Raw genomic sequence first — 22,989 nt, forward strand, 5'->3', positions numbered from 1 at the left:
CATAGAGGGGGAGGATCACCTCCTTGGACCTGCTTGAGATTCATCTTTGGATGCATGACAAGGTACAGTTGGCTTTCCTAACTGCATCCCCACACTGCCAGCCCATGTTCATCATAGAGTCAACGATGACTCTGAGATCCTTTTCCGCCTCTGTACTGACAAGAAGGGAGTTCCCCAGCCTGTAGGTATGGTGCCGGTTGTTCGTCCCCAGGTGCATCACTTTGCTCTTGTCAGTGTTGAGTCCCATGCTATTCTCATCCGCCCACTCTTGTAAGCTGTCTAGGTCCGATTGCAGTCTATTCCTCCCTTCTACCATGCCCACATCCCCCCACATCTTAATGTCATCAGGAAATTTGAACAGGGTGCTTTTTATCCCCTCGTCCAAGTCGCTGGTGAAGATGTTGAACAGTGCGGGCCTGAGGACCAAGCCCTGGGGGACCCCACTGCCAACATCCCTCCAAGTCAAAAATGCCCCATCCACCACCACTCTCTGGATCCGGCCCTCCAGCCAGTTGGCAACCCAACTGACTGTGTGGGTGTCGACACCATGGTCCCCCAGTTTTTTAATGAGAACGGGGTGAGAGGCAGTGTCAAAGGCCTTCCGAAAGTCCAGGAAGACTATGTCCACTGCTACCCCTGCATCTAAGGATTTGGTGATCTGGTCATAGAAGGTCACCAGGTTGGTCTGACAGGACCTGCCGCTAATGAACCTGTGTTGGTTGCCCCTAAGCATAATATCCCCTACTGGCCCCTCGTGGACATGCACCAGAAGAATTTTCTCAAAAAGCTTGCCCAGGATCGAGGTAAGACTAACTGGCCTATAGTTTCTCGGGTCCTCCTTCCTCCCCTTTTTGAAGATGGGGACCACGTAGGCCCTCTTCCAGTCCTCTGGCACCACACCAGAGCACCACGAGTGCTCGTAAAGCCATGCCAGGGGTCCTGCAATGACCTCAGCCAATTCCCTCAGTACTCTAGGGTGGAGATCGTCTGGACCAGCTGACTTGAATACATCCAGTCCCTCCAGAAGTTCCCTAAGTAGTTCCTCACTAACCCTTGGCCTAGGTGAGCCTCCCCTGGGGCGTGAGGTGGACCCAGCGGGGGGGTGGCTGTTCCAGTCCCTGCTTAGGAAAATGGAGGCAAAGAAATCATTAAATATGTTGGCTTTGTCATCTGGTGTGATGACCAAATTTCCTAGCGTGTGCTGCAAGGGCCCCACGTTACCTGGAACCTTCTTTTTGCCCCCTATGTATTTAAAAAAGGACTTCTTGTTGTCCTTGATCCAGGTAGCTAGTCCCAGTTCCAGCTCCACCTTGGCCTGCCTGACTGCCCCCCTGCATCCCCGAGCAACTACAGTATAGTCCTCCCTGGTGATAGCCCCTCCCTTCCATTGGGTGTACACCTCCCTTTTTGCTAGGAGACATTCCCGGATGCTTTGGGTGAGCCACGGGGGCTTATGTGCCCTCCTGCTCCCTTTGATCCTTGTTGGGATTACCTCCCTTTGGGCTTGGAGGATCGTCTCCTTAAGGAGCAACTACTCTTCTTGGACACCTGACTCCCCTCCCCTCCAGGACCTCAGATATTTCAGTTCTTAGAATTTGCACATACATTTTGTTCATTCGGAACTTAGTAGAGCAATTATTCTCAACCAGGGTAAGGGTGCTGAAAGGTGCTGTTTAATGTTAGCACTGTGGGACATGCAAATATGATTCACAAGATAAACCCAGAGATTTCAAATAGGAATCCATGGTGTCAAAACATTCTGACCAGTTGGGGGCTTTGTGAGTTCTTTGTGACAAAAGAATTGCTCTACTATTTTTCCATAGTAAAAATTTGAATGAAAACTAAGAGCTTGCATTTTCCAAGCATGAGCCTTGAGTCTGTCCAGGGATACCTTGCATCTAAAAAGATTACCAGCCACTGCACCAGATCTTCTAACCTGCCTCCTTACATCTTGGAAGTATACATTACTTTTAATAATTGAGGCTTCAGTTGTCCAAACATTCAGGCAAAGTACAGACAGTCAGAAAGCCTGCGGCCGAATCAATTCAGTCTTTGCAGGTTAGTCTAAATCGCACAAATTAAATTGAAACAGAAGTGAACAGACATCTACCTGTGACTCAGGAAATGCAGCCACATGTTTGCAGTGGCTGAGGCCAGAAGCTGGGGGTGCTAGAACACAGCTCTCTTACTATGTGTTCACTTCCTTTTCCTGCTACCCCCTGAGGTCTCTGGGATTTGCTGTCCAGACTTATAGCAGGAGGATTCTACAGGGTTGCTCATCACTTCCTCTTTCTGCTTCAGGTGCCTCTGGGATTCGTAGTCCATAGTCACAGCCAGGAGTAAGTTTGAGCAGGAGAAGGGGTGTTTAACCCCACTCCCTGGCCCCAGACCCCAGCTGGGGTTAGCCAAGAGGGAGGCAGTCCCCACCCCTGCACACTGGGCTGCATCCCCAGCTGGGCTTGTCCCCTCCCCCCCATCCCTTTGTCAGCCAGCCCTCACTGCTCCAGCTGGGGAGCAGTGGAGTGGGGCCAGCCCTGCTCTCCAGAGCAGACATCCCAGCCCAGGGCTGCAAAATGCTGGGATGCTGGAGAACTGTGATTTAACTTAAACCAGGAGGGGGTCTGGGGCAGAAGTTTCATAAACCAATTTAACCCAAATCAGTTAAATCTGATACTGCATTCAACCAGGTTCATCTTAAATCAGTTTCAGTCATTTTGAAATTGGTTCATATGCATTGAGCTTCTGTTCTGTTACGGGTTTTAAACCAGTTTCTGATCACTTAAACCAGGTTATGTGTAACTTCTGTCCCTAACCTCAAACATAAGTGACTTTCTGAATGTAATTGTCTACAGAATTGATCTTTATAACAAACCTTACACAATATGATAAAATCATGGTAACACTTTTACCTTTTGGGAAAAATGAGAAATGAACTGCCTGAATTTAGGAATCAGAGAGTCATGGGTTTGGAAAGGACCTTAAGGTCACATAGCTCAGTGCACTGCACTTGATTACTCAGCAAACATTCCCTTTCCATGTTTAGTCTGATAGACCTAGTCTGCTTGACTTAGTCTGCTTTCAGTGTGTTCAACATTGTTCTTCCAGAGTGAAATTTGCTGTAGTATGGAGAACCCATTCTGTGTCTGAGCCAGAGCACCTGAGAAAACATGGAGGCCTTGCTTTGAATATTTCTATCTGCCTTTGGCAGCAAGGGATGATTTTTGTGGTTGTTCTGAATGGGCTACTGCAGAGGAAAAGATTGAGGGCAGGCTAGGGAGGCATCTATGAACCCACACTTGTGTTGCAAAAAATTGCGGTCCGTTTCTTGGAGGCCACTAAAATCACAGACACACACTCATTTAGCAGCACAAAAGGTGTATTTGCAAATAGGGTCAGAGCAGAGTCAAAGACTCAGATTACTCTGAATCCACCAAGGAATTTTTGCAGGCTGTATTTATCTTTTTCCTCCTGGGCACGTGTGCAGAAACAGGAACTCTTACAGCTCATTTCCGTTTCATACAAACATATATGTGGTTATATCACTACATCCATCCCATGTACATTATAATTAACTACTTAAGTATGCAGGGCGGAGAAGTAAATGTGCATCAGCTAATTGCGCATGCTCAGAAAGTTCTTTAGGTCACCAAGAGTTTAAACCCCCCCACTTTCAAGGACACAGTCAGTTGAATTCCAGCTTCTGTAATTTGCATGAGATAGGCTAGGGTGAGGCTGGGGGAGAGCCTGCGATTTAAGAAAAGCTGTGGCAAGGCTGGCCAAGAAAAAAAAGTCCTTGGCAGTGTTTCTTTCTTATCAAGTGCGAGATGCAAATTGTGCATTTCTACCAATACTCCATTTCTAACACTTGCACAGATCCCCACCTTATTTGGTGACAGCTACTATTCCAGCTCACAGATAAGGAATAAGCAGTGTTGGGGATGTTGATAGAGCGGCCTGTTTCCTGAATGGAGTTTATTTTTTTGTATAAGTGATCATCAGCAAAACAGAATAGCATTTCCCCAGAAGCTACAGGACGTTAATAATACCATTTCTGAGGCTCAGAAATGGTGGGTACCATAGGCCACATAACAATTACCCCACTGCAAAAAGAGGCCTGAATGAAATCTGCATGGAAACTTACAATATGTTAATAGTTTCCTTTCTGGTGCTACTGCTACTATCTAAATGGAGAAATAAGTCTAGCATTCTTTTCCAGTCTCATCATTTTAGTCTCAACTAGATTTTTCTTTTTCTTGTTTCCCCCTCTCTTTCAGGACTGTTATTCTGAGTGAAGGACCCTGCAAGCGCTACTAAGTGGTTATCATGGGCTTAATTGCATTTCTGAAGACCCAGTTTATAGTTCATCTCCTCATTGGGTTCGTCTTTGTTGTGAGCGGATTGATCATTAACTTCATCCAGCTATGCACGCTAGTCCTCTGGCCAATAAACAAGCAGTTTTATCGCAGAGTAAACTGTCGTCTCTCCTACTCGCTTTGGAGCCGTGAGTATTCACTGTTGGGGATGAGAGAGAGAAAGAGATAAAGGGATTTTGTAAATTGGGAGCAGTGTTCTTGAAATATTAGAAAATAGTCATGTTCCTGTGACTGTTATTTAAAGGGACAACTAGATCAAGCTGTTCACAGCCTCTGTTGTACTGTCTTGTGGGAAATTACCTCTTGTATTTCAATGGTAATCTATATTAATGCATCATTAAAGGATACAGTCTTCCTCTGCTTTTTCCCTTTGTGAATGGTACTACTTTGCTCTCCTCCTTCAAAACCCTCCCTTAAACTCCCTTTTCTTAATTTCAGACTACTTTATTGATCCCTGCTCCTGCATCCAAGGTCTCTTCACTCACTCAGGCTGTTCAATGTGGGATAATACTTCCAAAATGAGTGTCTAACTGTAGGCTCCTAGATTCATCTCTAGGCACCTACTTCATCAGCCATTTAAAAACCATGCGCTCAAAACATTATAAATAAAAATATCCTGAAGGATCTAAAATCTGCATATGCAACTCAGCAGCTAATCTGAAAGTCACTTACTTGTTATTCCTGTACCTCTCGGTGTCTTCCCTTTGTCAGCCTGCTTCCTAAGATTTAGAAGGAAAACCAAATCAAAGGGAGGTTTGTGTGTGTGTGTGTGTATGTGTGTGTGTGTGTGTGTGTGTTGGGGGAAGCAAATTGTTAGGGGAAAAATATTTTAATGTTCAGAGGAGGATATTTCAAAATTGCCTCAGGCTTTTTGTTTTGTTTTTTACATTTTACTGTGTCCATTTTTAATAAGCCAGAGCTCAGGCCTCCAGACCTCTGTTCATACAAGTTATCTGACTGACTTTGCTGAGAATACAGCTGACTTGTGACTCATGACAGCAGCTTTATCTGTTCAGGTTGTTGTTTTGTGCAATTTAATATGGTGCATGGAGTATTATCCATTGTCTAACACAGAAGCAGATTTCTTTTTTAAAAAAATCTCTATTGAATCTATAGACCATAAGCTATTATTGCTCAAAAAGACACACAGCAGCTGAATAAAGGTGATAACATCTTGCATCTTAGTTTGTAGCCTACTTGAATTAAAATGAGTGAGAAATTTAAGCAATGAATAACTAAGTTTATAATGTAAATGTTATCTCAGTCTGCACAGTGCTAATGGCCTGTAGTGAAAAGCTTGACAGAGTGTTTGCTTTGATTGTGATTTATGTAATGAAAGAAACTATAATCTTATAAATGTAGCAGTGCAAGTGTTGTTGACTATATAAATAAAGAATATTGTAGTAAAGCATTTTGGTAGTGGAGTTATAGCTCAAATTTCATTCTAGATCCTTAGTCGTGGTCACTGAGAAGTATACCATTTAAGCCCTGGACAGTTGCAACGTTTGCTTTGTTATGATTGATCTTTATATTGATATAAAAGAGGAGCAGACAGACTATGCAAAGACTAATACCGGAGTAATGTTTCCCCATCCAGAACAGAATTACTCAGAAAAGAATCAGGTTGCTTTCTATAACTGTTGTAAATTACTCTAGTGCACCATCATCTGTTTGCACCTTTTCCGGTGGGTAGCCATTTGCCTGAGGCAAACAGACTAGTGCCTGTACACCTACCACATATTGGCAAGAGTCTGTTATTGCAGCCTTCCAAGTGTATCCTCCCCAGAGTGGCTGCATAGCTAGCCATTCCAGATCCCGGTGTAATTTATGTGGGTGTACAGAATCAATTTAAGGTACACTGGTGTAAACAGGCTTGTCTGTCCAGAGCCTAAGGCTCTTATTTTTCATGCATGATTTCATCTCAAAGCCTGTGTTGTGTTTTCTTTTTAAGCAGCATTTGGAAAGCCACCCCACCCACACACCTTTTTGCTTTTGTTATAACTCTTCTTTTGGTCTTTTGATCTGTACTTAGTATTGCTATATTTGTCCATAGTGAATGGTATGCCATGTGGATCAGACAGGTCATCAAAGAAACTCTCACATACAAGATATGATGTAGTTCAGGCAGTTCCAGATAATTAACAATGGTGATGAAGCAGGAAGAGCCCAGCTGTTGGCTCCAAAGTCCCATTTTTACTTTGCTAGGTCAGTGTCTAGGAGAAAAACTACTTTTACTTGAGAAAAGAACAGCTTGGATTATTACTGAGGCAATAAGTACATAAGACCATAGCATCATGTGTACAGAATCACTTTCAGAGTACAACCATTGGTTAGAGCTAAGTCCATCCCTGTCCTAGCTCTTGGCTGCTTTTGCAGTGAATTTAGAAAAGGGTCAGCTGAATATGTATTTATTTTTCTTATTTTGGTGGGTTTTTGTCACTGATGTAACAGTTACCTTTTTTTCTTTTTTTTTTCTTTTTTTTTTTCTTTAACCAAATCTTGCTAGCTGTGGTATTTGTCCTTTTGGAAGATTAATTGTGATGGGAATCATTCACAAACATATATAATTTCAGGAGGCTAGAGTCTCCTTACTGTAATTATAAGTGTGGTACCTCTGTGAAAATCCCCATTGTGTTGGCAAGTGGTACTGAAGGTGTCCGTTAAGACTCCCTATACCAAGACAACACTTCATAACACATTTAATTCACAAGGGGCAATCTGTATTACAGCTTTCCCATGTCATCTCTCTTCAAGTGACTCATGCTTTTTAATAGTGCAATAGGTTTAGCTTAGCCCTGTTGTAAAAAAAATAATCTCTTAAAATCTCAGGGCATTTTTACACGTGCTTGGGGGGCACCGGTGACTTTAAGTGGAGTGTCTCCGAGAGCCTCTCTTATTAAAACGCCACAGCGTCTCATGTATCAGCATCCCTGCGCTTCAAAATCACAGTGGGGGTACTTGAACTAAAGCTCATTAAATGGCGGTTGCATTAAATGAGCTTTAGTTCAAGTGCCCCCACTGCCATTTTGAAGTGTAGGGATGCTGGTACATGAGACGCTGTGGCTGGGTGGAGCGCGCCATTTAGCACACTTGATTAATTGAGTCTGCTCTGACACGCTGCAATTAAAGTGCATTGGAGCAGCCTCCCAGCATGTCTACAGGCACCCTTAGTGTCTTGAAATTAATATCCTCTGTGTTCTGGGCCAGTATTTCTCTAGTTGAGGTATGTGTGCTTTTTGGGTTTTGTGACAGACTTGTGGAGAATATGTGGAAAGAAGTAGTAGGATAACAGACCAAGGGAAATGGCAAGTATAAATGGAAGGAAAGGGAGAAAGAAAAACAAAATGAAGAACAGTTTTATAATAATTCTTAGGTGGTCGAAGAGGTTACAGTGGGAACAGTGATGCACTGTTACTTTCTGATTATCCATAGCGCTGAACCCTGAGGGTCAGGCACAGCAATAATATACATTAAAAGGGGCATGCAGCCTGTGATGTTTGAGAACTTACTGCTTTAGAGCAAGAGGTAGATATAACTTTTAACTTTTGGTGCAGGTGGGTTGGTGGCTGGTGGGGGGAGGAATGCCTCCCTCTTCATGCAGGCCATGGCGGTTGCATTGTAGTAAGGTCCCCCAGCACCAGTAGTGAAAGCAGCACAGAGGTGGCAATTTGATGCCACTCTGAATCAGCACTCGGGGTGGCAAGAAGCTGTTGTTAAAGCAAAATATTGGTGCGCAGGCATGGTGGCAGCTTTCTGTATAAAGTGTGCAAAATATGTAATGGATCATTATAAAGAGCAAGCAAAACCTTAGGAGATTAGGCTGATTGTAGCATTAATGGCACAAGTACGATACTAAAGAACTAAATACTAAATATTTTATTAAACTGCCAACGCAAACAGAAGCCCACCCCCTGATGTACTCACATTTTGTATCTGTGCACTTGTAAAGGACAGCTTGCTTCCTGCCTCATTTCTCAAACTGAACTTTGTAACAAAAAATCTCTGGAAAAAATGCCACCAATATTTCAGAGGACATTGTGGGGAGTGATGTTGTATCAGATTCTCCACACCTGGCTCGGTAGATTTTTTTTTTTTTTTTTTTTCTTCTTCTGCTCATTAGCAGAGAGCGCAGGTTCAGTCTCTCTCGCTCTTTTTTCCCCTTTTTTGTTTTAAATAATGGGAAAATTTTTAAGAGTAGAGTTTAATTAAGTACAAGAAATATAGTAAAAGTAGTGTCTAGAAAGGGATAGAAGGTAAATTTGTTCAGTGTCCAGCCCTATAAGGATACATTTCTGGCTGCCTTGGGGAATAAATACTTGTTTGGTTGGAATTTTTAGTGAGATCCAATGGGCTTTTATATAGAGCAGTAATATTCATTGGCTAAATTAATTGTTTTAAATTTGTGTTCATTATCATAGATTCATAAATGTAGGGTTGGAGGGGACCTTAGCAGATCATCAAGTCTGACCCCCTGCCCTGTGCAGGAATGAATACAGGGCTTATATGACCCCTACTAAGTTTAAGCTCATATGACCCCAGCTAGGTAGTTATCAAGCCTCCTTTTAAAGACCCCTAAGGTAGAAGCCAGCACCACTTCCCTTGGAAACTGGTTCCAGATCCTTTATCAACAAAGTAGTTATCTTGTGGCCCAAATTCTGCGTAAAGGTGATGGTATAAATATACATGCTCGTAATTTAGTGTATGTCCATCTAGGATCATATTTAATCTATTTACCTATAATTCATTGGGCTGAATTAAAAAGTTAATAAATATTATGATCCAGGGCACGTGGCATGAGATCACAGCAGAGAAAGAGTAGTAAATCTTGAGGTACATCACAACACCTGACATGTACTATAACGTCTTTCTTGTCCCCTTCAGAGTTAGTAATGTTGCTGGAATGGTGGTCAGGCACCGAATGTACTTTATTCTCAGACCAGGCCACAGTGGATAAATTTGGAAAAGAGCATGTCATCATCATCTTGAATCACAACTTTGAAATAGACTTCTTGTGTGGCTGGACTATGACTGAACGCTTCGGAGTGTTAGGGGTGAGTAATTCTGTGAAATGTCCTTTAACCACCAGGTGTATAAGTTGGTTTTGAACTCTTGTGCATTTTTCTTTATGGGGTGATACTCAGAAGCAGTTCCATTTTCTTCAGGTACTGAATCAGACCTAATGCTGACTACTTTTGAAAATCTCAAGGTAGTGTTTTTATTTGAGTCTAATATATAAATAATCAAGTGTTATCTTTGGGGGGCGTTTCTTACAGAGTTCCAAAGTTCTTGCTAAGAGAGAACTGTTGTATGTTCCCCTGATTGGCTGGACATGGTACTTCCTTGAGATAGTTTTCTGCAAAAGAAAATGGGAAGAAGACAGAGATACAGTTATTGAGGGACTAAAACGTTTGTCTGACTATCCTGAATACATGTGGGTAAGTGTATGATCCTTCATATAGCACATCCTATTTTGGGAGTGGAACAATGAATCTTGGGCTCCTGCTGTGCGTCAACCTGAGACTTAAGAGTGAAGATGCACACTCTTTCCTGTGACTTACACTTGTAGCATAAAGACCTCCCTAGCTTGCTTTTGCACTCATGTGGCTGAGGGCAGGTGAAACTTGGGGGCATCTGAACCCCAAGTCTCTGGGCTTGGGCCAGCACATAGGATGCCTGCCAAAAAACTTTGGAAATATCTGAAGCCTCTGGTGGGGGTGGAGGATGTTTGCGAGTTGTAGAGCCCCTTATGGTTCTGGACTGACTCATGGATTTGGACTTAATTTTGCTGATTTGACTTGGAACACAAAACATGCCTTAAAGCAAACAAACAAAAACTTGTAGCATGAAGGGATAAGGCCTGTTTGAAGCTTCTGAGCATACTAGCCATGCCTGCTTTCAGGGTGATGCCACAATGGTCTGTTGTAGACAAAGAACCCCATTTTGAATGCTGTTGGACAATTTTAGAGGTATTTCTTAAAATATTTAATAGTTGAAATTAGGCTTATATGACTCGATTACAACCTCCCCCCACAAAAGTCACAGGGCAGAGAAAGAGAATGGGACTCAAGTCTTTTTATACAAAAATAAATGATCCATTTGGACTGAATGCTGAATTTAAATGAGCTGAGGGTTAATTTTCTGAGCTACTCTAAAGATTACATGTATTATATTTTTTCACATACAATATGCCCTGAATAAAATTGCATGTTGGGCTGATCCTTGTGGAGCATCTACAGTGGTACTTTCATCTCCTCCTGGCAGAAGCTTAAGATACAGAAACTACCTTACTGTGTTTCCTCACTTACAATGTTTATCCCAATTTCCAGCAGTTGATTTTTGGAGAAAGGAAAGTGTGCGTTGTATGCAAGAATAATACAGAGATTTTTTTTTTTTTAAGGCCAGGAAGACATGTTTTCGTTGTAGGAACAAGGAAGCATGAAATGAATGAGAGAGGCTGTAGATTGCAATGGGAAGTTTTTGCTTTTTTGCATTATCTTTGATCTGTAAAATTGTGCATGATTTTGAGGAAATCTGGAAAAATATTTAGCAAGATTCCAGCTGCCTTTAAAACTACATTAGGTTCATACCAAGCCTGTAGTAGAACGTTGCGCTAGAGGTCTAGAGATGGGGGCTCAACAACAGCAGTTAGCTCCTCCTCCTTGTATTTGGGAAAGATACTCATCTTTGGGAGGCACAAGGAAACAATGAGTTCTTCTGCTCATCTTGTTAAATATGTAAGCTTCATAGCTTGCTAGTGGCCAGGGTCTCCTACGATATGGGGATGTATCACTCACTTCACAAATGGAGCAACAAAGAGTCACTTCTGGAAGATTTTTCAATTTTGATTAAATTTCTACTATGACAAATGTCATCCACTTAGCTGCACTGTCATTCAAAACAAATATATAAAATCTGTGTCCTTGGCTATGTCCTCTCTGTAACCACTAGATCATACTCTTCTTGAGTCGTATACTGTATAACAGTTCCTTTTTTCCAGTGTTTCTCTGCTGTCTAGAAATAGTTGCATAAACCTCTGGGAAGGTCTGCAATCTGTTCCTGTCTAATAGATAGCCTGCAGAGAGGAGAACGGGGCATTGTTGCTACTGATTACTACATTAACTCAAGTGGTACAGTTCTGTGCTGCATAACCAATGGTCCTGGTTTATACCCGGTTGGTGTCTTTGGGATCACCATGGTTACATATGATGCAGTTGCTAAGGCTCAGGTTGAAAAGTCAAACATATAAAAGAAAGGTGGATAAAAATTGATATTTAAATACAAAAAAATAGTTTAAATGAGTTTTTAGTTTATTTTTAAATATACCTATTTGTATTTTAATTTGAAAATATGACAGTTTAAACTTACTAGAACCTAATTATCAGTTAATTTTAAATTGAAAAAATAAAACATAGATTTATAGATTCTAGGGTCAGAAGGGACCTCAATGGATCATCAAGTCCAACCCCCTGCCCATGGCAGGAAAAGGTGCTGGGGTCATGTGACCCCAGCCAGGTGCTTGTCCAGTTTTTTCTTGAAGACCCCCAAGATGGGGGAGAGCACCACCTCTCTTGGAAGCCTGTTCCAGATTCTGGCAACCCTAACCATGAAGAAGTTATTTTATATGCCCAACCTAATCTGCTCTCTCTCAGCTTGTGGCCATTGTTCCTAGTTATTCCAAGGGGAGCCCTGGTAATCAGAGCATCTCCTATTTCCTGCTGCCCTCACCTGGTGAGTTTGTATACTGCCACAAGGTCTCCCCTCAGCCTTCTCTTGCAGAGGCTGAAAAGGTCTATGTCCCCCAGTCTTTCCTCGTAGGGCCTTCCCTGCAGGCCTCTAACCATACGAGTGGCCCTCCTCTGGACTCGCTCAAGATAGTCCACATCCCTCTTGAATTGTGGTGCCCAAAACTGGATGCAGTACTCCAGCTGTGGCCTGACCGATGTTGCATAGAGGGGAAGCATCACCTTCCTGGACCTGTTTGTGATGCACCTACTAATGCATGACAAACTGCGGTTAGCTCTGCTAATTACTTCATCACATTAACAACTCATATTCATCTTAGAGTCAACAACAACTCCGAGATCTCTCTCCCCTGCTGTGCTGCTGAGAAGGTCATCCCCTAGCCTATAGGTGTGCTGGGGATTCCCTCTTCCGAGGTGCAGCACCTTGCACTTGTCCTTGTTGAACTGCATCCTATTGTTCCCTGCCCACTTCTCTAACCTGTCCAGGTCCTCCTGGATTCAGTTTCTTCCCATCAGTGTGTTTACTTCGCCCCATAGTTTTGTGTCATCAGTGAATTTGGATAGAGTGTTTTTGCCAAAACTTTAAAAAGAACCAAACCATTGTACTGGTAAAACTTCGTTGATAAAAATATGCAGCCAGAGTTGTATGAAGTTCTCAAGCAACATTTGGCAATTAACCTCTTTTGCAGGTGCAGAGAGAGATTTTCTGTACTTTACTTCATTCAGATAATTCTGATCAATTATTACTTCATTTAAAGTTTAAACAGCGTGGGATTAGAAAACTTGTTTTTTCCTCTTTCAATCTAGAAATAAAAACTAGATACATGAAGATGACATACATTAATTCTAAAATCTTGAAGAATACAGCAATAACAAACAATTTATGAATGATGGATAATACGTTTTAATAAAGCGTTTAGTTTTGAATGCAAAACATAACTCTTTTTTTTCCTTTGGTATCCAGAATTTATAAGAAATTTTCTTTAATGAAAAAATTAAATATGTTTGCGCATTTAAATAGCTTCAAATTTTCATTCAAAATCACCTTGACAAAGCTATAGTAAGATATTCAGCATCTAGTAAATCAGAAATAGGTTTCTCAGTTACGATCATGATAGATTCTTGGAGACTTTAAATCATGATTGAATTGGATGATCAAAATTGGTTATTTATGTAAATCAGTAAACCCTGGAAATGTCAAGTTTAAAGTTGTTTGTACAACCTTCTGTGGATCAATTTGTGTATGCATTATAGTCTTTAATTATATAGTCAGATACTATTAGTTTGGGACCTCTTTCATTTTCTGCAAAGGACAGATACTTTAAATAGGAAAAGGTTGTTACCTAATGTGTACAGTACTGAATGGAGATTCAAGAAAGCTGAGTTCATCTGTTCCTGGTTCTGCCACTGGCAACCTTCTGTGATTTTGGGGTAACACTTTCATAATGAATATACACAAGGAGGTCATACAAAGATTGTACAGTCATGTTTCATTTTGATGTTTCTCCCTTCTGTACATTTGACTACTAACTTTCAAAAGAGAGAGAGAGGTCATTATAGTGTTTTTACGCTGAAGAAACTTGTGTGCCTGCACAGTTTGGAATGAGGTACTATTACTGAGCTAAAAGGAAGGTGAGAGAAAGATAGGGTCCAGCCGTCAAGAAGACCAGGGATCCACAGAGTTCTCCCCTGTGGAGTTTAGAACACATATCCATTGTTGTCCAGTTTTAGATTTGCTTTGCTTCTTGCTTCTTGCTTCCTTTCCAGTAGGAGAGAATGTGGTATGGTGGCTGGGGAACTGCAGAGCTGTCTGTCCTACATTGTGCTATTATAAAGCAAGCAATAGAAGTTTTGCGCTTTGTTAGTAGGGACCTGGAGTGCAGTCAGATTTAATGTAGATGGTAATTAGGGCCAGATCTTATACCATCTGTCAGTCACCTTAGTGTCTTCCCAAGTTCCTGACCCCAAGTCCCTGAGAAGCATTTAATGCAGAAATGGATAGATACTGTTCCTGCTCCCCACTTGTTGTGATTCGTGAGAGACGGAAGTAGGCACATTCAAGTTTTTTTGTCAGGGTCTTGAGCAATACGGAATAAGAGCACTCTTAGGCACCCAATTCCACCTAGGTGGAATACGATTGGAATATTGGTCCTTCATGTCTAATACATTTCCTTTGCAATGGGTATGTTAGTGTGGGTTTCCCTTTCTAACTTATATTACTAGCCAGTTTATGGCTTAAACTTTTTTCAGGATTTTTTTCCTGTCTTTCTCTTTAAACTATAATCAGTTACAACAGTAACCTCTTAGGACCTGTGAGATCTTAAATTTGGTACCAATATTTCAAAGCTTTTGCAGCACCTGGGCTAAAATTGCTTCTCATCACAGATAAATCTGCAGTGTGTTTACATTTTTGTTGCGGAAAGCAGAATTTCTTGGAAATCATGTATTGCTGGCAGGTATATTAGAACAGGGATGTCCAACCAGCAGCCTGCAAGGGGTTAATGTGCAGCTTCTGGACCTTTCACAGTGCTGCCTCTTACATGGGGGCCACTGGTGCCTCTTGAGTCAGGGGGAACACGTGCCCCACCCTGATACTAGGCAGTGACTGGGCGGGGGGGCAGGTCCCCCAGAGGCCCATCTCACTGACTGGGTGGGGAGGGGTCCCTCGACAGCCGATCACGCTTCCAGAAGTGGCGTGGTCACTTTTGCTGGTGGCCCCACTCCCTGGCCGGCAGTCATGGGGGGGGGCACCGCTGCACCCGCCTGGCCCCTGCCCCAGCTAAACAGGGAATGTGGCCTGACAGGGGCTGCATATGCACCCCTGTGGACCTCCTATGTGTCAACACTGGCCTTTTATTTTTCCAGCTGCTGCAGCCACAGTCCCTAGGGCTAAGTAGAGACAATCAAAAAGCTGGAGGCTGAATTGATTCAGTCTTTGCAGGTCTAAGTCTAATATGCAAAGATTAAACTGAGAAACAACTGGACACACATTTACCTTTTATTCAGGAAGTGCAACCACATGCCTGCAGTGGCTCAGGCCAGAAGCCAGGGGGGAGTGGGGACGGACACCAGATGGGTGTGGGGGGTTGCCAGATCATGGCTCTCTGGCATTTCCTCTTCCTGCTGCCCCCGAGGTCTCTGGGATTTGCAGTCCAGCATCACCACATCAAGACTCTGCAAGGTCACTTATAACTTCCTCTTCCTGCTCCCAGGTGCCTCTGGGATTTGTAGCCCACAGTTGCAGCTTGCAGTAACTTTCATTAAGTGTAGCAGGGCAGCTCTGTACTGGGGGAAAGGGGTTTTAATGCCCACTCCCTGGCCCCAGATTCCATTCAGGGTTTGCCTGGGGGGGCAGTCCCTGCCTCTCCTCCTTCCCCCCCAGCTACTCCTCACCCCATCCCCCTTTGCTGGAGCCAGGCCAGGACTGGAAAGCATGCTGGGATGCTGTTGGGTTCTGATTTAACCTGAACCAGGAAGGGGTCTGGGACAGAAGTTTCATAACCTGGTTTGCCCCAAATCAGTTAAGTCTGATGCTACATTCAACTAGGCTTATCTTAAACCGGTTTCAGCCTTTTTGAAACTGGTTTATGTGCACTGACCTTCTGTTCTGTTACAAGTTTAAACTAGTTTCTGATCACTAAAACCAGTTTGTGCAACTTCTGTCCCTAGCCTAGGCCCTCCCCCTCAATGAGCTTTCACTGTCTGCTCCTGCCCTTGCCCCATGACCTCACACTGGTGCAGATCCCAGGGCGTCAACTCCTGCTGGTGTAGCCTGTGTGGCATGTAGCCTCTGACCACAGTTATGCTACTGAAGGGTTGAAGTTACTTTCATCCAGTTTTGAATCCTCCTATAGCTTTTAGAGGAAGCAGTGACTGAGCTGGAATCAAAATGGATATTTTTATGCATGTTAAATGTAAGTCTGTGTGTATATACTTGTTTGATTAAGGGGGGGGAGGGTGGACTGAGATCCAAAAAATGTGCCCTTCATTTAAGTGGTTCTGTGAATGTTTGCATTTGTAGCCTTGCATTCTTTGAGACTGGGCTTTAACTCGGGTGGGCAAAATGCGGCCCACAGGCTGGATGCTGCCCGCTGGGACATTCCATCCGGCCTGTGGGGCCCCTAAAAAATTTAAAAAATTAATATTTATCTGCTCCTGACTGCTTGTCATGTGGCGCTCGATGACTTGCCAAAACTTATGAAGCAGTTTTGATGCTTATAGAACAAATAAAGAAAAAGTGTGCATGTTCCATAAAAGTACCATATCCTCTGCCTTGTTCTGTTACACAGCCACTTCAATTTCTGCTTGTTATCATGAGATGCTCTTGTTTTTCCTCTTGTTTTGTGTGCTAGTTTCTTTTGTATTGTGAAGGAACTCGTTTTACAGAGACTAAGCATCGTATCAGCATGGAGGTAGCTGCATCCAAGGGATTGCCTAAACTCAAATATCATCTGTTACCCAGAACCAAAGGTTTCACCACTGCAGTCCAGTGTCTCAGGGGAACAGGTATGGGCTAGCTTTCCTTTGTTCTTAACAGTACTAGCTTCTTGGCCTCTTGCAGGCTCAGATCAAGTGTAGTACCTGATGATTCAATATACTCATATTTGCTGAAAATACAGACTCATTACAGCAATTTGACAGCATTAATATTACTTTGAAGCACTTGACTCCTTGATGAGCAATCTTTAAAATGCATGACTATTCTAGTTTTAATTTGCACAAATTAATATTTTACACCTTTTAAAGTACCAATAAATGAACATGCACCAAGCTCTTGCTATATTCTTGTGAGGCATTTGCAAAATAGGATAAATTAAGTAGCAGTCTGGTTAGTTACACCTTATGAATTAAATTATTGGCAGTATTTGGCTAACTGACATTAAAGCAGTGTTTGCTTCAGTTTGTTTTTATTTAAAGTTTGAACATGGGCAAGCTGGATGCATGGAAGGCTAAGATAATGTCTGTATTCTTTTTTTCTTGCAACAGTTTCAGCAGTGTATGATGTAACACTAAACTTCCGAGGAAACAAGAACCCCTCTTTACTGGGAATCCTTTATGGAAAAAAATACGAAGCAGATATGTGTGTGAGGTGAGCACGGAATGACTGGTGCAAGACCCAAGGGGCTTTTGTTCTGGATACTAAAATGTTTCCAGGTCTGGTACGGAAATGTTACTCTTCATCATTACCCCAGCACTGTGTCCTTCAGGTTCCATTGCGTGTCCCAAGGAGCTTACCATGTCCTGTGCTTCAAACTGTTCTCTCTTTTAAAGATCCTAGGTCTTGCCCATCACCTAGAATTTTGGTGACGGGCTAGACTTTCATCATCATGCAACTTTCAAGACAGGGCATGAACAGTCCTTTAAACCAGTACGTGCCATCTTTTAAAAAGTGAGGGCATCTCCTCCTATCGAAAAACCGTGTCCCTGTGGTGTCCGCTTAGCAGAGCATATCTTGTGGATTGTGTAGAACTTCAGAAGACTGTGTTTTCTTGCACCCTTTTCCCTCAAATCAACCCTCCCCTCCACACCTCCTTCTCTTCCAATTGGGGTGTGTGTATTAAGCAGGGAAGATGATTTTCCCTGATTTTTCTGATCAGGATAGAAGCACCCTGCTTTGATTCCTGCTCCACAGTACATCACTATTTAGGCAGAGGGAATCAGTTGACTTAATGGCTCATTGTTTTTCATTCCACATGTGTTAACGATTCTCTTTCCTTTTTAATGATTTTTGTGTTCCTGGTCTCTCTCCTCCTGTTTCACAGCCTTGGAGACTCTCCAGTTCTTTTCAAATTCACACATGTTCAACACTTGCTCCAACACATTCTAATTGGAACGCATTGGAGCAGACTCAAAATTAGCACACTCCAGCAGCCTCGGCATCATGTGTATTCAGGTCAGCGTTCCCACACTTCAAAATGGCAGTGCAGGCTTGTTGAACTAGCTTTAGTTAAGGTGCCCCCACTGCCTTGTTGAGGTGCGGGATGCTGACTGCATGAGGTGCTGAGGGCACTTTAATTAGACTAGCTCCTGGGTTTCAGCTTTAGTTAAGTGGGACAGGGGAGGATGAGTGACTTGAAGATTAGGCTCTGTACTTGTTCTGGGGAGCCATGACTCTGGGAAAAAGCTTTTTTTCCCTTCATTTTGGCTTTCAAAAACAAGGGGAATATTACATTCTGGGCCATATTTTATGTAAGAAAATATTGCTTGTTTCCCCTCTCACCTGTTTTTGTTAGCAATAAAGCAGTGACATTTGTATAACATAATCATTAGCTTTTCAGTTAGCAGCTGCTGAAATGATAAGAGGCAGTTCATACTTCACTTATTTTTTCAGGCCTTCTGCTAACTCAGAAGGGGTCTCTCAGCTATTGCCTTCCAACTTCCTAACCCGGAACTGTAACTGGATTTTTTTATGAAAGAAAAAGAAAAGGAAAAAAAGCTAAGACTTGGGAGAGTGACTGAAAGGTCTGTCCATGTTGTCCATTTGCCCCCCCACAGCCAGCTCTCTGGGCTTCCCAGGTAATGCTGCTTCTACTTTAGGAAATGCTCTGATGGACATCCTGCTACTGCAAAACCTGAAGCACCCTTTTTTTCCCCTTTTTAAACATCCCTTGAGTCTTTTGTAACCAGCAAATCATTGGCATAGCTTATTTTTTCTTTTTGCTAAAAATAGCTGTGTTATATCTAATACTGATGGAGACGACTTCATGGGAAACTCTGGGTACCTTCAACACTGATTTAGCTACAGCAGTTTTGCTAACTATAGAGTTGTTATCCAAGAGGTGGGTCAAATGCTTAAAGCCATAGCTGTGGAGGATCTTTCATTCCAGTCCTATTCCCAGGTACTTCGGTAACTCGCACAAAAATTTACTCTTTTCTCTGAATTTTCTGTACATCTGTTCAGAGCCCAGAGTTGAGGATGGATAGGAGCATAGCTACATTCAGGAACAAGTTCAGAAGATTTTTCAGATCCTATTCTTATAACTAGACAATTTGAAAATGTCATTCTTCACATTTGTCACACTTAGTTTGGTAAACACTGATGGGTAGAGTTTAGTTGATATGAATCTGGTCATAGGCTACATGCTTCCATCCAGTAACTAAAAGAGTGATGTGCCAACAGACGTGGCTTAGGTAAATGAAAACAAGACAGATGCACTCATGCTTTTAGTACAGTGTGCTGTTCCATCTACATAGGTGTGACGCACCTATTTGCAAACTTGGCAGGTCATTTGTTTGTAACTGAGTCCATGGAATTGGATCCATAGAAATTACCAAGGTGTTCTTTTTGGGACACCATGTAGTGATGATTTCAGAACAATGGTGGTTTTGTGAAAGAATTTTTTCCAACAAAAGTTAAGTTTTTAACTGTGCAATCTCTCCTTTCCCTCCCCAACCCCACTCAGGATAGAAAACTAAACAGTATTTAGTGATTGATTTAGGAAGGCTGCTCATGTATGATTTGTGGCATTCAGGGAAAACACCTTTTTTTTTCCTCCTTTTTTTTGTTTTTTTACATTTGATGCATGTATAAATAGCTGACCTGGTCATGGACAAACCATCTTCTTCCTTCATCAGTGCCTTTTCTGCTCACCCAAAGGGGCACAGACTACTATAACTTTTATCCCTCCAAAAGATGCTACATAAATTGCCAGGATTCAGTCATCCATAGTTTTAATTTTGCCAACTGGGCCTTGCAAAGCATCCATTTGCAGAACTTGGTGTCTGACCAGTACCAGTTGATTCACTCCCAAAGCAGTGATCCTTCTCAGAATGCCCTGTTCAGTTTCCTTACTCCTGCTTCAGCAAAGGCATAGGCCTTAGTTAATTTGACCCAAATGTATTATTCAGTTTGACTTTCTTATAGAACATTAGGGGCCAGGTGATGTCTCAGCTGATCTTGTGGTCTAGAGCAGGGGTGGGCAACCTCTGTGAGTGGCATGCAGCAGATCAAGGAGGGGCCAGGCCGGACAGCAGCAGATAGGGCAGGAAGCAGAGAGCAGAGCAGGCAAGGAGCAGTGAGCAGCGCAGCAGTTTGGGCAGGGAAAGGGATTTGGTGTGACACTCGGGGAGAGTGTGGCATGCCTGCCAAAAAGGTTAGCTCCCACTGGTCTAGAGTGTTTCAAAAAAAGGGGGGTTCTTAACTCTTCTTGCCCTGTTGTGTAGATTGTCAGATAGTATCCTGCTACCCATGAAATATTTATCTGGGGTAAAGCGAGGGGGTAACTGTGGCCTCTGCTTGGTTCTACAGACCTGCAGGGTAGTGTTAAAGAGGCATCATTTGTTTTAAAGAATGTAATGAAGTTCAATTTAGAGCTTAAAGGAATGGTGAAAGCTGCTAATAGGCTGAATTGTGTGGTTTACAAGACTAGGGCTGGCTGTTCACTCCTTGAATGAGAACCCTAAAATATTTCAGGTTGGGCTGAGGGTACCGTTCAGAAATATTTAATGAGCTAATCCCGTCTTGTACCCAGAATTTGATAGCTTGCTGTAAGCCTACCAAAGTTGGTGCAGTTCAGTTTTTTTTTGGCCTGCAAATCAATAGCAAATAGTCCCAGAGCATGTGTATACATTGTAAACCAAGCAGCATGGTGCTAGAATGGGGTATATTTTGGGCCTGGTGACTGATACAAAGCAGAATGATTGGGAGGGCAGAAGAGTGGAAGGAAATTTGTATTTTTGCCAGAAGCCAAAGAGGAGGGATAAAGAGAAGAAATGTTTTGTAGAGCTGGTAACATTTTTTGAATTGTTTTAAGCTAAAAGAAGATCGTTTTTCATTTCAGTTCATTAATATTATGCTGTTCTGCTTTCCAACCTTTTTACTTCCAAAAGAACCATAGAAGTCACACTTATATGCAGGGCTGAGCTATAACCAGGCCCCAACAGTCTTGAGTCATGTACTTCAGGTAACTTTGTGTGTGCAGTAAAAACCTGCTCTTTTCTGTGCAGGTTTTATCTTGGTATTTTAGTGCATTTAACTCTTTGGATCTTTTATTTGGTATTTGAGCCTCGTGTAGGCTTTTGTAAGGACAGTCATGGTTTGTGGTCTAGATTTGTATCTGCTGACTTATATTCAGGAAGGGAAAGGTGTTTTTTCCTAAAATTAAACCTGAAAATCTGGTGTCAGTTTATGTTAAAAAAAAAAAAAAAAAGCAACAAAAATGGCACTTAATTTAAAACTCAACATGTTCCTGCATCGAGCCCAGTGCACGCCTAGAAGAGGCAGCACATTAGTTGGACCCAGCTCGCCCAAAGTCTGTATAGATCTGGCACTTTAGCGGGGCTTTTTTGGTCCTTTTACCTAATACCTGTTTGAATCAGCTATTAGATAAAAGCATCAAAAAGCCATGCTGAAGCACCCAATCTATACAGACACAGTGGAACTGGGTTCAAGTTACATGCTGCTTTTTGTGGTAAAGCACAGTTTATTTGTTTTCACGTCTGCAACCAGCCCTAGATTTTACTGGGATTCAACTATGGGAAGGGTAAGTGTGTATAATATTTGTTTCACTGAGGTGACCTGAAATTGATAGCAAAATGTACAAGTGCTTTCTTTCTTTTTAGGGACATGAATTTTAAGGCAGAGACTGAAATTTTAACATGCAGTTCTTATCTGTATTAAGACAAACTCCAATTTCAGTTTGTGCTGTGTATTGAATGGCAACATTTCGCCTGAACAGCTGTACACTAAGATAGATACCTAGGTTTTCTTTTAAGACTCCTTTTTTTAAATCTCTTTAATAAACCAGGAGATTTCCTCTTGAAGATATCCCTCAAGATGAAAAGGCAGCTGCAAACTGGCTTCATAAACTTTATCAAGAAAAGGTAAATGGATTTTCTTTCTTTCAGAACTTTTGCGAAGTAGTGTTTTAAGAGCTGTATGGCAAAGCTGAGTGGTGCACACTTGACCCCCAGAAGGAAAGCGGAAATGAGAATACTGTGTATAACTTGGCAGCTACCCCTCATCCTGATGTCAGGAACACTGCTGGTAGGCTCTAAAAAGAGCCTCATTTCTTCCTCCTTGACCTCAGAATAGTATCTACTTTGCAGGTTTCAAGTGAAAGGAAGTGCTATGGGATTCTGCAAAGACATACGGAGTCATCCTTTCCCCCTCCCCTGCACCCCTTAGGGGGAAGAAGATGCTTAATCTGCTCTCTTTTTGTTTTGTGCTTCAGCTGCTGGGTCCCATTCACAAATACAGATGCAGGATAATTCTAGATTAGAAATAACCAATCCTTCTGGAGTGAGGCTGGGGAGCACAACTGTTTTGCAGCTCTTTGGTCTCCTATCTTATATTGCAGGGGTTCTCAGTCTTTTTTGGGCTTGAGACCCCCTCTATAACTTCTGTGAATTGAGTGGCACCCTGTTTCAAAAACTAATTTATATATTTTAGTGCTTACCTCTTTACAGAGGGGCTGGGCAGTGGGAGTGGGGCAGGAACAAGCCTGAGCCTGTGCTTATCTGCTACCTTACTTATTTCTTCCTACCTCCTGACACCCTTAGAGGTTCTGGCAGCACCCCAGGGTGCCACAACACCCTGGTTGAGAATCATCACTACATTGCCTTTCATCACTTGCCTCCCTCTCAGAGCTCTGTTGCCACATTGGATAAGATATACGTAGTTCCTTTGATTTGCTGTCGGAGCATAGAAGTAGTGTATAGACTATATGCTCATAAGTTTTTTTTCTCAACTTTTTTTCCTAGCTGGTAAATTACTTGTCTGCAGATTTAATAGCTGCAGAGAGGGGGAGAGAACTATATGTAGAATTGCCCAGCCTTTATACAGATTGGACTGGCATACTTAAGTTCCTCTGTTTTGAAATACATATCTTGATTTTTGTGCTGCTTGTGTTGTGGAACGTAGAGGAGTACAGAAA

General features: G+C 42.3%; 1 protein-coding gene across 4 annotated transcripts in view; it reads left to right on the forward strand.

The window, feature by feature from the left end:
• AGPAT3 (1-acylglycerol-3-phosphate O-acyltransferase 3) overlaps positions 1 to 22,989 on the forward strand; it is a 140,726-nt gene that overhangs the window by 107,838 nt on the left and 9,899 nt on the right. For all 4 annotated transcript variants that reach the window (XM_019529024.1, XM_019529023.1, XM_019529025.1 and 1 more), the window contains exons 2-7: positions 4,275 to 4,501; positions 9,255 to 9,424; positions 9,647 to 9,808; positions 16,468 to 16,621; positions 17,102 to 17,204; positions 21,862 to 21,937. In XM_019529024.1, coding sequence (XP_019384569.1) covers positions 4,324 to 4,501; positions 9,255 to 9,424; positions 9,647 to 9,808; positions 16,468 to 16,621; positions 17,102 to 17,204; positions 21,862 to 21,937 — 843 coding nt within the window. In that variant the 5' untranslated portion in view covers positions 4,275 to 4,323. The remainder of the gene's footprint in view (positions 1 to 4,274; positions 4,502 to 9,254; positions 9,425 to 9,646; positions 9,809 to 16,467; positions 16,622 to 17,101; positions 17,205 to 21,861; positions 21,938 to 22,989) is intronic.

The sequence above is a fragment of the Crocodylus porosus genome, unplaced genomic scaffold (assembly GCF_001723895.1).
Source record: "Crocodylus porosus isolate Cpor-Errol unplaced genomic scaffold, CroPor_comp1, whole genome shotgun sequence".
In the NCBI taxonomy this organism is placed as follows: domain Eukaryota; kingdom Metazoa; phylum Chordata; order Crocodylia; family Crocodylidae; genus Crocodylus; species Crocodylus porosus.